The sequence below is a fragment of the Vespula pensylvanica genome, chromosome 2 (assembly GCF_014466175.1).
Source record: "Vespula pensylvanica isolate Volc-1 chromosome 2, ASM1446617v1, whole genome shotgun sequence".
NCBI lineage: Eukaryota > Metazoa > Arthropoda > Insecta > Hymenoptera > Vespidae > Vespula > Vespula pensylvanica.
In genome coordinates, this window is record NC_057686.1 from 6,417,158 (window position 1) to 6,429,934 (window position 12,777).

The 12,777-nt window shown below is 26.0% G+C and overlaps 3 protein-coding genes across 7 annotated transcripts; 1 reads left to right on the forward strand and 2 right to left on the reverse strand.

Moving 5' to 3' along the window:
• Positions 1 to 298: 298 nt before the first annotated feature.
• On the reverse strand, positions 299 to 2,476 carry LOC122627121 (solute carrier family 66 member 3). 2 transcript variants are annotated; one of them, XM_043807965.1, is made up of 5 exons: positions 2,335 to 2,476; positions 1,124 to 1,293; positions 782 to 1,004; positions 592 to 712; positions 299 to 508 (listed from the first exon to the last, which is right to left on the reverse strand). In XM_043807965.1, exons 2-5 carry the CDS (start codon positions 1,273 to 1,275, stop codon positions 375 to 377), a joined length of 630 nt encoding a protein of 209 aa, XP_043663900.1. In that variant the 5' UTR covers positions 1,276 to 1,293; positions 2,335 to 2,476; the 3' UTR covers positions 299 to 374. The 2 variants fall into 2 exon arrangements, with proteins under 2 accessions (XP_043663900.1, XP_043663899.1); XM_043807964.1 differs by lacking the exon at positions 2,335 to 2,476 and adding an exon at positions 1,518 to 1,660.
• A 41-nt stretch (positions 2,477 to 2,517) lies between these two features.
• LOC122627119 (putative uncharacterized protein DDB_G0277255) lies at positions 2,518 to 10,013 on the forward strand. 3 transcript variants are annotated; one of them, XM_043807962.1, is made up of 6 exons: positions 2,518 to 2,683; positions 3,239 to 3,373; positions 3,458 to 3,645; positions 3,729 to 5,522; positions 5,618 to 5,786; positions 5,840 to 6,069. In XM_043807962.1, the coding sequence occupies exons 3-6, from the start codon at positions 3,529 to 3,531 to the stop codon at positions 5,923 to 5,925; spliced, it is 2,166 nt and encodes a 721-aa protein (XP_043663897.1). In that variant the 5' UTR covers positions 2,518 to 2,683; positions 3,239 to 3,373; positions 3,458 to 3,528; the 3' UTR covers positions 5,926 to 6,069. The 3 variants fall into 3 exon arrangements, with proteins under 3 accessions (XP_043663897.1, XP_043663894.1, XP_043663896.1); XM_043807959.1 differs by having other exon boundaries at positions 2,520 to 2,683; positions 5,854 to 10,013; XM_043807961.1 differs by lacking the exon at positions 2,518 to 2,683 and adding an exon at positions 2,713 to 2,957 and having other exon boundaries at positions 5,854 to 10,013.
• A 1,362-nt stretch (positions 10,014 to 11,375) lies between these two features.
• Positions 11,376 to 12,653, reverse strand: LOC122627124 (ubiquitin-conjugating enzyme E2 G2). 2 transcript variants are annotated; one of them, XM_043807971.1, is made up of 5 exons: positions 12,629 to 12,653; positions 12,426 to 12,537; positions 12,221 to 12,302; positions 11,856 to 11,974; positions 11,376 to 11,775 (listed from the first exon to the last, which is right to left on the reverse strand). In XM_043807971.1, exons 2-5 carry the CDS (start codon positions 12,496 to 12,498, stop codon positions 11,516 to 11,518), a joined length of 534 nt encoding a protein of 177 aa, XP_043663906.1. In that variant the 5' UTR covers positions 12,499 to 12,537; positions 12,629 to 12,653; the 3' UTR covers positions 11,376 to 11,515. The 2 variants fall into 2 exon arrangements, with proteins under 2 accessions (XP_043663906.1, XP_043663905.1); XM_043807970.1 differs by having other exon boundaries at positions 12,426 to 12,638.
• Positions 12,654 to 12,777: the final 124 nt, after the last annotated feature.

Consider the following 12,777-nt stretch of genomic DNA (forward strand, 5'->3'; position numbering starts at 1 on the left):
AGTCAATATATTTTACTACGTTTATTTTATTTATCATTGTAAATATTCAATACTTCGTTCTTCTCTGTTGCAAAGATCATTAGCCTTTTACTGTTAATGAACGTTAATTGCATAAAGTCACTCAACGGAAACGACTATTTAATTTTGTTATACTATATGATCGATATAATTTAAATGCGCGCAATTCCAAATATTCATTTTTTAAATATATAAATTGTTATTTTTATATTCACTACCAAAGAAACCTTGTTATGACTATTTATTATAAAAAATTAATTTTACATTTAAACTTACTTGCTTATATTTTCAAGATGTTTATTTGATATTACTCAGATATACAGAATACTGAGGTATATACAATAATATTGTTCTTTTTAATCCTGTTTTATATTATAATGTCTATAATACAAGGAAGAGAACATAATACTAGAACTTAAAAAAACAGATACGATGAAATTTCCTAATAGTAAAAAATCAGCAGAATCCATCCATATAGTAAACACTCTTGCTGAAATTGCAAATATTGAGATTTTAGTACAAATCAATAATTATTTTCAAATTCACTATTACTCTGGTTACACAAAAACTTACTGGAATTTGTTAAAGCTGATATAAACCATGTAAGGGGAGAAACAGAGGCTGCATTTTTAGCTTTGATAATTGCCAATAATTGCATTATTTTACTTGACACAGATATTGGTGTGCACATAGGCTAAAAAGTGATATTTTAATGAATGTTTATATAGAAATAAATTCATAGATATTGTATAATCATACTAACCATTGCAAATGTAAGAACAGTTCTGGGTATAATCTCCAATAGAAAACAAATGCTTGTTATAACATAAATAATTGTGATCAATAAACTCCATATATTAGTTTGTTTCGAATATATCAATACCAAAAATATTAAGATATATTCTTGTATTAGTATAATTGGATATTCCAAATATGATAATAAGGAATAACCATTAACATAATTATAACTTGCCGTGACTGTATAACTGCAATATTAAATATAAGTATACATTCATATATATAAATACGTAGATGTGTTATTAAAATAAAATCTTTTTATTTTATTCTTACATACAACAGGATATAAAGTAAGATCGAATGTTACCTTGTAATTTCTAATAATAATCCTAAAATAGATATTTGTTTAGCAGACTTTAAAGAAATTAAATTAAAAATTTGTGGAACTTTTAATATAAAGCACATAGCTATGGTGAAAATGCTTAAGAGATCCGCGAATTGTTCAAGATTTATTTCCATTTTGTTATTTTTTAGAGGCTGTAACAAATTAAATTTTTTAATTTAATTAAAAAATTAATACTATTTACATAATTTAAAAAATAATTCAATTATTGTAATATTATAATGACTAATAAATACTTCATAAAATATTTATTAAAAATTATGATTATTAGTATTAATATTAAAATAAAACTAAAAATGATAAAAATTATCTACATTATGGAATTAATTATGATAATAATTATTATCTATTAACTTACAGTATTAAAGAGCTATGTAGTTTGATATATTAATCATTTCATTCTTTAATTATTAATACATAAAAAAAAATTAATATCCTACACTCAATTATACCTAACTTTTAATAGGAAACCTACAATATGTCATATTTAGAGCTATTTTTGGCACTGTTATATTGGCACCCAAAAATACATTCACTTTGATTTTAGAATAAAAATATGTAACTAAGAAAAATCTATATCGTAGCGTAATAATAAAATTACATCATGTACAGTCTTTCTATCAAATTTGGATATATAATAATGTCATAAATAGCTATGACAGAATTTTTGTCAGACATCTTGACTACATAGTACACGCACATAAAATGATTTAAATCAATTTATTAACATAAGTAACGCGGCAAGTACTACAATAGTCATCAATGACTAACGATAACTAATATTTCGTTACATAGACTAAATAAAAATATAATTTAATGTAAAAAAACATATTTTTATGTTTTCTTTTTTTCAAATTAATGATGAAAAATATTAAACGAAAATAATAATTTCTATCAAATTAACTCAATGGATAATATATTAAATGAGTCATTAATTCTAACTAAAAAAAAAAGCTTTGGGAGATCGTTGTCTTGTGAAACCAGATATTCAATACGTAACAAAAATTGGTCTACACCTATGAGTGAAATGACCAATCAATTTGATAGAAAAAGTCATCAAGAAATTTGATTGGATGTTGGAAATCTACTCGTAAATATAAACTTTTCAAATCGTTTTCTGATTTTATTATATCTTTTACGATTAAAAGGGTCTTATTATGCTTTTTATTACATACCAGTTATATTATTCATATTTAATAAAATGGCCATATAGTTTAAAATAATAGTCGAATACGAGATGTTGAAATATACACTATAGACATATTCTCCCTTCTAAGAAATTCATCTTTATTCACCGAATGTACTCGAATGGAATCGCTTACTTTGGATTATACTTGACACACGGAATGTAGGAACAGAACTGACATGGAGTAAGATGAAATGTGTAGTCCTCGCGGTTGTCTTTTAAATATTGATTTGTCTCGCGAATGGAGATCGTGTGGCAATCATAAGTGTTATTTTAATATGCAGCTTGGACAAGAGGAATGTTATAAATATGAATGGGCTATAAACAACGAAACATAAGTACGTAAATGTATATTTTCTAGCGAAACGTCAAAGGTGATCTACTATCTGCGATGCAAACATTAACCCTGCCGGGATGTGAAACTTATTGTAGTACGGCATGCCTTTTGATCAAGATATTTAAAATATTTGGAATAATACTTCATTATAACATGAGATCTGAACGTTAGAGTATTTTGATCTTTCAAATGCTATTTCTTTATCTCTTTAATCTTTATACGAATCCATATTTTTCACTTACATTCTATAATACAAAGCACATAATTTGGAATTTGTAAGTCATGTTTAAACATTGTTATTAACATGATATTGCGTAATGTAATAATCGTGCTATCAGTATTATGTTCTTTTGTATATATTCATTACAATAATCATATATAAAATTATATATTTTTTCATATTTTATTTTTTTCACATTTTGTAATATCAATTATGTTCGATTACATTAAATAAATCTTAATAAAAATTATAGATATAAAGTAACGTAATTAAGCTATAAATGTTTTTGTAATAATTTATTACATTTGCATAAATTATTTTATTATCCTATTTTAGATACAAATACTCTACTTTGCAAGCTTTATGGCTTATAGATCTTGTATCAAAATGGACCATATAATGAGTACAATTGGGTATGCAGATATGAAGATGATAAGGTATTCGTGTATTGTTTACAGTTGCTATTTTCAGGTAAGCAAATAGATCATGATAATTTGTTTTTTACTATAATTTTGTTTGATTTTATTTTAGAAAAAATGATTAATTATGTTGTAGGGGGTTACTTGGGACTTCCAGAAATTTTGGCTATTATAAAATTTATAGCAAACATTTGAATATATTTTGAAATGGATTCCCCACCGTCATGTTCACTCAGTGCTACCGGACCTTTGAGTGATCTTGGTAGCAGTGGACTAGGGGGTTCCATTTCTAGTGATTCTGTACGTGCTCATCTTGCTATCGAGGTATAATTTTTCATGATTTAATAAAATTTTAAAGAAATTGAATTCCTATAATTAGAGATATTTTTACCTGTAACTATTTTTAGATGCAAGAAAGTGATATAGAAAGCAAATCTTTATCGCAAGATTCCTTTGATTATTCAGATGGTATGTGTGGAGAAAATTTTAATACATTAAAGAAGGGGCCAGGTTGGAATGATGCTGATGGTAAATTGGAAGTTGAAGTTGTCGATGTTGCTATTAAACCACCACCAGAATTTCAGGATAGTCCTTCACCAGCTGATTCTGAATCCTTTTCTGCACCTATTCTTAGTTATGAACAATTGTTGCAACACAAGGTTCCACAATGTATAGATGAATTTGCAAATAATTTTGTACAGTCCATTATTGAAGAAGCATTGGTTATATCTTGTAGAATATCATGGCCAGAAGGAAGGATAGTAACTGCATCACATCCTGTTCCTGTGGTAACACATAACATACATAATCCTAAACGCATATGGGCAACAGATTTCTTAACACCTTCTTCATGTCAAGGAACTACAACCATTACAATCACTCCATATAATACCTTGAATCGTCCAAATTCACGATGTTCTTTAGCTTCTTCACGTTTGTCCAGTTCCCATAATTCTATAAATACTACAGGATTAAGTCATAAAGCTGATGACAGCAGTTTTATAACTTCTGCTATGTCTCATGATGTTTTAACAACAAGTGAAATCAGTGATATGTATAATGTGCCCTTTGATTCCGATATTTACACTGTACCGATAGATGTGATTAGGCCATTGCATGATCTTAAAACACCACAAAGGCCTAAACGTCATAGACATCATCGTAAGAGAAGAAGAAATGTATCTGCCAGTTCACAAAGTGAATTAGAAACACACATTCAACAAGCCAGACATTATTGTGGAAAATCTCGTGCTATAACACATGTTATTAAGTCACAAAGACTGTTGGCTGAAATGTGTTGCAACGAGGCTGGGAATGGAAAACGTCATAGTGTTCCAGGTACCTCTGGTCGTCATGGATCTAGAATATCAAATGGACATACACATAATATTGGAGAGCCAATCCATATGACATTACATGAAGTTCGGCAATATTTACAAACATTGTATTCAAGCTCCAGTGATTCTAGTGAAAATAAAATTAAGCGTGATAAAGCTCCCATAGGTCATACGCCTATACATCTTGCAATGCCAAAAGGTGTTACTGTAAATAACAATAATAGATATAGTAATACACATACTGATTCTTCAACTGACACACCAATTTCTAATAAGAGTAGTAATGGACTGATTCATAATAATAATAATAATAATAATAACAATATTAATAATAACAGTAATATTAAGAAGCACAAAAAGAATTCATTTGTCAGTATTAAACATAAGAAGGTAAGAGAAGAACCACATAAAGAGAAGGGTGATTCTGAAAGAGATAAAATAAAAAAGAGTCAACGAAACTTTTCATTAAATTTAAAACAAACACTTTGCAATATCTTTAGATTCAGACGCTTGGGTTCACCTGATCATTTTGTAGAAAAAAGAAATAGTATTGTGCAGGGTGAAATAGTCGAAGAAGAGGAAGGAGTTGATTCTGACCAACATGCTAACAATAATAATACTACGTCGGAAGTAGATACATCTGCACAAAAAATGCCTTTTTTTAAACGTGCATTACCACCTCTGCCAAAAACTAATGGTCAAGTAGGAGTAGAACAAGCAGAAGATGCGCTTACAGCTATGGTATCCAAATCAGAATCTCCAAATTCCATACAACATATGCCAACTTCTGCTCCTCGGTCTGAAGAAGAAACAGTAGAAGATACAAGTATGGATTTTGCTGCTAGTATTGAAAAAGTAAAAGATGTAAGTTAATATGCATGTATATAAAGTATATTTAACTTCAAATAAGGAAAGATGTAATTTATATTATATTTTCCATAATATTTCTTTTTTAATAGTATGGCTGGTATTGGGGACCTATATCAGGTGAAGCTGCAGAAAAAATATTATCTAATGAACCAGATGGATCTTTCATTGTTAGAGACAGCAGTGATGATCACTACATTTTTTCTTTATCATTTAGACTTAACAGTTGTGTGCGACATGTTAGGATAGAACATGATCAAGGTAATAAAAAGTTATTTTTCATTCGAACTAGCTTCAATAGCTTGCTCACATAGTTTTATCGTTTCAGGTAATTTTAGTTTTGGAAGTTGCACAAAGTTCAAATCCCATACAATCGTCGATTTCATTGAAAATGCAGTAGAGCACTCAAGAAGTGGGCGTTATCTTTTCTTTCTCCATCGACGACCAGTCTTGGGTCCAATGCGAGTGCAACTTTTACATCCAGTATCCAGATTCAAACAAGTTCAAAGTTTACAGCATACATGTAGATTTGTCATCTTAAAGATGGTACGCAGGGATCTCATCCCCACGTTGCCTTTACCTCGTCGCCTCATCGATTATCTTAGCACGCCTCATTACTACAGTGAACAATTGGCTGAACAAGACGAACGAGCAGAGTCTCCTGTTAGTTCTTCAACTGGTGAATTGGAGAAGATCTGTTTCACACCACAAGGCCTATCGTGAGGTACAAATATGTAATCTTACTTTTCATCTTGGTGTGTATATGCCAAATGTTTAGTGCTAACAAAGAGACTTAAGACAATGTTATCTTGTGCAAGAAACATAAGTATTATAAATTAGGAGTTGCCGGTAAGGGTAATTGAAGTATGCTTCATCATTTACATCTGTGATTATTGTTTTTACAATTTTGGTGTATGACTTTATAAGTGGATATTGTGATTAAGGAATGTTCATGTATACTGCATATTGACCTTCAATTTTCTAATATCGAAACAATTTTCATTTATATTGAAAATTAGTAAATGTTCTCTGTATGAATTTATAGAAAATAATTTATACAATTATTTATGATTAAAAATAATAGGGGAAAATTACAGAGTACTATAGAAAGACTACATATAGCCAATAAGACACGTAAGATGCGATGTGATCAGCATCAATCTTTTAAAAAGTAATTTTGATCTCAAATTGGCAACAATATTAGTACATTAAATGTATGTAATTGGGCTGTCAGATGATTGTTAAATTTATTATAATTTATCTATGATAGTGCTCATTTTTCATTTTGATTAGCAACTTGCTTACAAAATTAATATGGCCGATTTCGTATGATGATTTATATTTAAGTTCCTTTTTTTCATCTAAGTTATCTAAATAACATTACATACGATATAATAAGTGCACAATATTTATTTGTAATAACAGATGATGATTTGATGATAACTCCTCCTTTTGTGCCATATTTCAATTCTATCTTTCAATCTAAAAGGTTTTAATTTAGAGTAATAGAATTTCAATTTAATGGCTAAGCAACATACTTTTTGAAGTATATAGATGTATGCGAAGAGCACATTTAATAGACAAACTTGAAATATATTTCTTTTTTTGATTATTTTGTTTTGAAATAGTCATCTGTATACAGTTGATTACAGAATTCCGATTACGATACATGTACAAGCTATTATATAACATTTTAGATCAATACTATGTTATAAGGTTTCTTGGGATATGTTATACCATGAAGTTAACTGAAAGAAATGAAAAAAAAATTAATTTATGCTTCAGACTTTTCAAAAAATATTCAAGATTTATAAACGAAATAACTTAATGAGAAAAATTCAATAAAAAAAACAAATAATAGATTTCAAGATACTGTAGTCATCACAGATAATTCAAAATTTAACAAGTGAACATAGTTTCATTAAAGCTTGGACATAACAGTAAATTAATTCTAAAAAAATTAGTGATTGGTGCTATATAAAATTAAACAGTTTTTATTTCTTATATTAAATAGTTTAATTAACATACCCAGAGTTATTAAATGTTTTTTATGCTTAATGGAAGTTGACAAAAAACAATGTGATACCTTTGATTAATTTTTACTAAGTTATACCACTAAAATCATAAATTTCATGCACAAGTATTCCTTACAATTCAAATTGGTAATACTTATTTTTAAATATTTCTTTTTTTTTTTAATTTATTTTGTTAAATTAAATATTTATTAAATAAATCTATATTAAATAATCACTGATTATTGATTGAAATCAATAAAATCATCGATGATTTGCAAAAGTAAGGAATATAATTAATTGAATAATTAATTATAAACTTTTTACAACTTATAATATTTTTCAATGTCATATTTATTTCAGAAAAGGCAAACTCTGTAAATCAAACTTTCCTCTTGTTATGTAATAACATAAGTTGTGATTGTTATAAACCCCTTGAGAAGGAAAAAATTTTTATTCCTTGATGTTACATAGAATTTACACAGAAATATGAGTAGTATAATAGATTTTTCAAAAAAAAGTTTTTATACAAAATGTACACTTGATGTTGAAAAATATGCTAAATCATGCGTTGTTATTTTGTTGCATCTGTTTAGTATGATGATGTAATATCATACTATACATTTATTTAATTTATTCACTTCTATAAGATCTATATAATTAAATTTATCATAATGAAATCGCGAATTACATGTCCAGATTTGTAATCAAAGAGCAGCAAGGCTATACACATATATTGCTCAGAATTTTGTTTGCATCTCATGAACTTTAGAGTAGCACATCGATTTTATACCCAATATTCGTGTGGTAGATTTTCCAATATGATCCATATTATAAGATTATCTGAAAGGTCTAATTCTAACAAATATGAGAAGCATGTACGTATAGTTAATGGTTACAGGCACCTGAGTACCTCAGCCATGAAGGGAGGTATATAGAATGAAATTAGTAACATTTTATAGTGACTGTAATTGACATTAATATATGTTGCACATATTTGTTCTTGTACGAAACTTAGTGTTACTAAACAGTGTAATTATTTTATTTAATAGAACTTGTTTATTATTCATAACAACATAATATGTAGCATTCTATGCCAAGCAGTAATTTTTTGTGTTTTATTTTTTTTTATGTTGTACATACATATAAATATTTATAGTTGCAATATATCAAAGTAGAAAATACAGATATTAATTTACAACTGTATTGTATAGATTATTTATAAAATTTATAAAGCACAAAATGTAGTAATTGATATAAATAAATTTCCTTTAAATGCAGAAGAATCGTATATTATAAATCTTAGTTACAAATTCTTATTTATTAAATCATGTAATGAGTTTCACTGTTTCTTACTGCATATTTGTTATTTACTCATTTTATTGAGTATATATACTTTAAATTAATAAAGGAAAATACTTTTGCAAAAGGATATTCATTGAATCATAATTGCTTGGCACAGAATAAAATTTTATTCTTGAACAAACCAAAGTTAGTAACTGTACTCAAAGTACAACATTTTATTAATTTAATATAATACAAATACAAGAAATAATACAAGTTAATTACAAAAAGTTTTATTTTTTTATGTTTTTAAATTCACAATATATTTTTTAGCATATTTCTTGATGATCATATATGACTTCATATGGTGCATTAATTAGATTATTATATATATTGGAAATAATTAAGAATTTTTACACAAAAATGAGATATGAAACTTATTATTTATTACACAGGAAATTAAAATTTGTACTTATATATATTTTATGGTTTGTCTCTCTATAATTATAAGAATAAATTGTTCTTTAGTACACAATGTATAATAAGAATGCATACATAACATTATATATGAAGTGGAAAGCAATAATGTCTTGAGACATAATTTATATCTAAAAGAATTTATTTAATACATGCAAGGTGAGTCACTAATTACTATTGTTTGGAATATTTTTGTTATTTTGTGTATATTATTTTTAAATACAATATAAAGAGAATAAACTGTATTTACTATTAAAAGAATAAAATGCAAAAGTTGTATTATGTGCTGTATTAAATATTTCGAAATAATTTTGGTCACTTCTTATATTTGCTATTATATTATTTCTTATATTTGCTAAATATACGAATATTATGAGTAAAATACAATACATTTTTTTACACATTTAAATAATTTCAAAATTGAATATAAATAAAAATCAATTCGTTCGAAACTTATATAAGTTTGTTTTCATCAATCTGTATTGTAAGACCAAAAATAATATAAAAATTCCAAATAATAATAGTGACTTGTTTAGCAGTTCATTTAATTGATAAAAATAAAAATAATGTTTTAAATGCGTGTTGTACTTTGACTAGAGAACTGATAACATTGATAATGGTCTGTTAAGTGTAATCAACAAATGCTAGTCATAAATATTGCATTTTAAGTTGGATTTCAGTATTGTTTCTTAATAAATATCTATATGCAAACATATTTATTTTCAATTATTTTGTAAACACAATCCAAAAAATATCTTAACTTGTGCAAAAGAAGTAAAATAAACTTTCAAAAATATTAGTGTTGTCATTATCTTAATAAGAATTATTTTTAACAGATAATAATTATGTCTTAAAGTTATATTAGACTATATATATAAATATAAATGTGGGCTTCTCTAGTCTAATATATTTTGTCACCAAGTTCGATTGTTGTCAGGGTGAAATACATAATAATCGGCTTTTTAAGAATGGAGTGTTAAATTTTTTAGAAAAAAGTAATACATTAAATATAAATTATAATATGTATATGAGATAATACCAAAATTGGTAATCAAGTAACTTAAGTTGCACAAATAAGTTACTATAAAATTGCTAAAACTGTAGAGTAGAATATTTATATTTATAATTTATGATGTAATATGAAGAAATATTTTTTATTTTTCATATTATTGTAGTTTTATTTGTTTTTATGATTTTTATTGTTTCTGTTAAATACATAATAGGAATATTTTGAATTTGTATCCAATTCAATAAGTTTTTAAATCAAATTGTGAAACAAATTGACAAAAAATTCAATGTTATAATTTCAAGAAAAATATTATCATCAACAGTTGAGTCATTAAAACTATTCAATTATATGAAATATATTATATGAAATACATTATTAAAACAATCCTGCTTCAATAAGATAAGATCTATAAGAAATTTTAATACATATAACATCAATTCAGTGTCAATATTGAAAACAACAATTCTTAAACTTTAGAACTATTATCTGTGTAATTTGACTTTCTTTGACATCATTTGAAAATATGATTTTATTTCAATAAAAATGTGTATTTCAACACAAATTATGGGTTGTTTGTTATTAATTCAATATTATAAATAGAAACACACGTAATATAAAAGATGGTATGTATTTCATTATTCACATTTGTACTGTAATGTTATGAAAATAAAATACAATTTTCAAAATTATAACATTGTTTATATTTTACAACAAACAGATAAGAATAGTTACATCAAACACAAAATGTACATTTTTCTATAGATATGTTTATACAATTAATAATAAACAAAATAATAAAGTCAACAATTGAGATAATTTTTTACTTTATTATTTTGCATTATAATATATTATATAAAATATAAAAGCAATTGTATTTAATTGGAAAATTTAATTTACCTATGTGAAATAATATTTTATGTCTAATAAGCAATAGACAATATAATCATTTAGTATACAATTCCAATATTACATTGATCTCAATAATAATTTCAATAAAAACGTTTTTGGCTAGTTATACCTTCTTAAAGTGATTTTTATATCACTATATACATAAGTAATAGACAGAAGTAGATCATAGTCTGCTTCATATTTATTTAAAATAAATATTATTGTATGGATTCAAACAAGAAATAATAGAGAAAAATAAGCCACTTTTCTTCAGCATTATTTATCAATAAATTTAATGTAACAAGATAAATAACGCTGTATTAAGATGGAATTCCAAGAGTTTTTCTAACAAGTTTTTGTGCAATTCTTTCGAACTCAGATCTATCTTCTCTCCACATTTTTGCAGCATCAACATTTGCTCCACTTTCATCATTGGGTTCAGCTAGCATACTAACTACGCTTAACAATATCTTTTCTACACTTTGTACTGGACTCCATCTTTCTGCACTACTTTCATATCCCATAGGATCATCGCCAGGAGCATGTAAGATACTTATACATACTCTTCCATCAGCATAAACTATATGAAGAGAAAATATTTATAATAATTATATACACTAATCTGAAAAACAAGTTTATTTTATATGACAAGATACTAACTATTTGGATGAAATATTTCACAAGTGAATTGCATTTTTGGTGGACTAAGCGGATAATCTGATGGAAATATTAATTTTGCAGGAAATATTCCACCTTCAAAACACGTTCCTTCTGGTCCTCTATAAATATATTTAATATTCTTAAAAAATATTATATATATATATATGTATATCATAAAATCTTTTTATATATTTAATTTTATATATTTCTATAAAAATATTTTTATAAGAAAAAAATCTTATTTATCTTATTAATCTTATAATCTTATTCTTATGTATTTTTTGCTTCGCTGAACACACATCTATGATAAATGAATGACTCAGCCCTAAATTGTTAGATAATATTTTTAAAGTATAAATACGTACGTAATTAATGCTTCCCATTCAAAGAAATTTTCTTCGCTTAATGGCCCAGCAATTATACCTTCTGGTGGATTTAAGGTTAACTCTACAAGAATATTGCAATATCATTAATTTTTATACATAAGTATAAAAATCTAAAAATATTTTATAAACATATGCAATCGAACAATATAAAGCAATTGAAATAACAAAACAATTATTTTCTTACGCTTATATTCGGCCATTAATCGTCTTAATGCAGATCCCGCCATTGTTTGATTATTAAGTGACATTCGTATCATAGAACTGACTTATCAGAGTATTACATATAACTGACACGACTAAAAGAAAGTATTTACATATAGTTGATACTTTGAATTTAGTAGCAGAATAACTTGGAGTCAAATTGAGTTTATTTTTGTTAGTAATTACATTAACGAAAACTTTTTTACAGTACCTGAACGATTGATAAAAAGAATTATTTCTCTTTATCGAAATTAGTAATATTAATAAAAAGATTAAAGAAAAAGAAAAAGGAAATTTGAACCTTTTTTTAATTCTGTTAGCCAATCAATAATCAA

Coding starts and splice junctions, on each gene's coding strand:
- LOC122627121 (XM_043807965.1), bottom strand. CDS start 1,275: ATGGAAATAAATCTTGAACAATTCGCGGATCTCTTAAGCATTTTCACC. Junction 713..781: donor CTGTTCTTACATTTGCAATG/GTTAGTATGATT, acceptor ATCACTTTTTAG/CCTATGTGCACACCAATATC. Junction 509..591: donor ATCAGCTTTAACAAATTCCA/GTAAGTTTTTGT, acceptor TTGCAATTTCAG/CAAGAGTGTTTACTATATGG.
- LOC122627124 (XM_043807971.1), bottom strand. CDS start 12,498: ATGATACGAATGTCACTTAATAATCAAACAATGGCGGGATCTGCATTA. Junction 12,303..12,425: donor ATTAATGGCCGAATATAAGC/GTAAGAAAATAA, acceptor ATATTCTTGTAG/AGTTAACCTTAAATCCACCA. Junction 11,975..12,220: donor GAATGGGAAGCATTAATTAC/GTACGTATTTAT, acceptor ATATATTTATAG/AGGACCAGAAGGAACGTGTT.
- LOC122627119 (XM_043807959.1), top strand. CDS start 3,529: ATGGATTCCCCACCGTCATGTTCACTCAGTGCTACCGGACCTTTGAGT. Junction 3,646..3,728: donor GTGCTCATCTTGCTATCGAG/GTATAATTTTTC, acceptor AACTATTTTTAG/ATGCAAGAAAGTGATATAGA. Junction 5,523..5,617: donor GTATTGAAAAAGTAAAAGAT/GTAAGTTAATAT, acceptor CTTTTTTAATAG/TATGGCTGGTATTGGGGACC.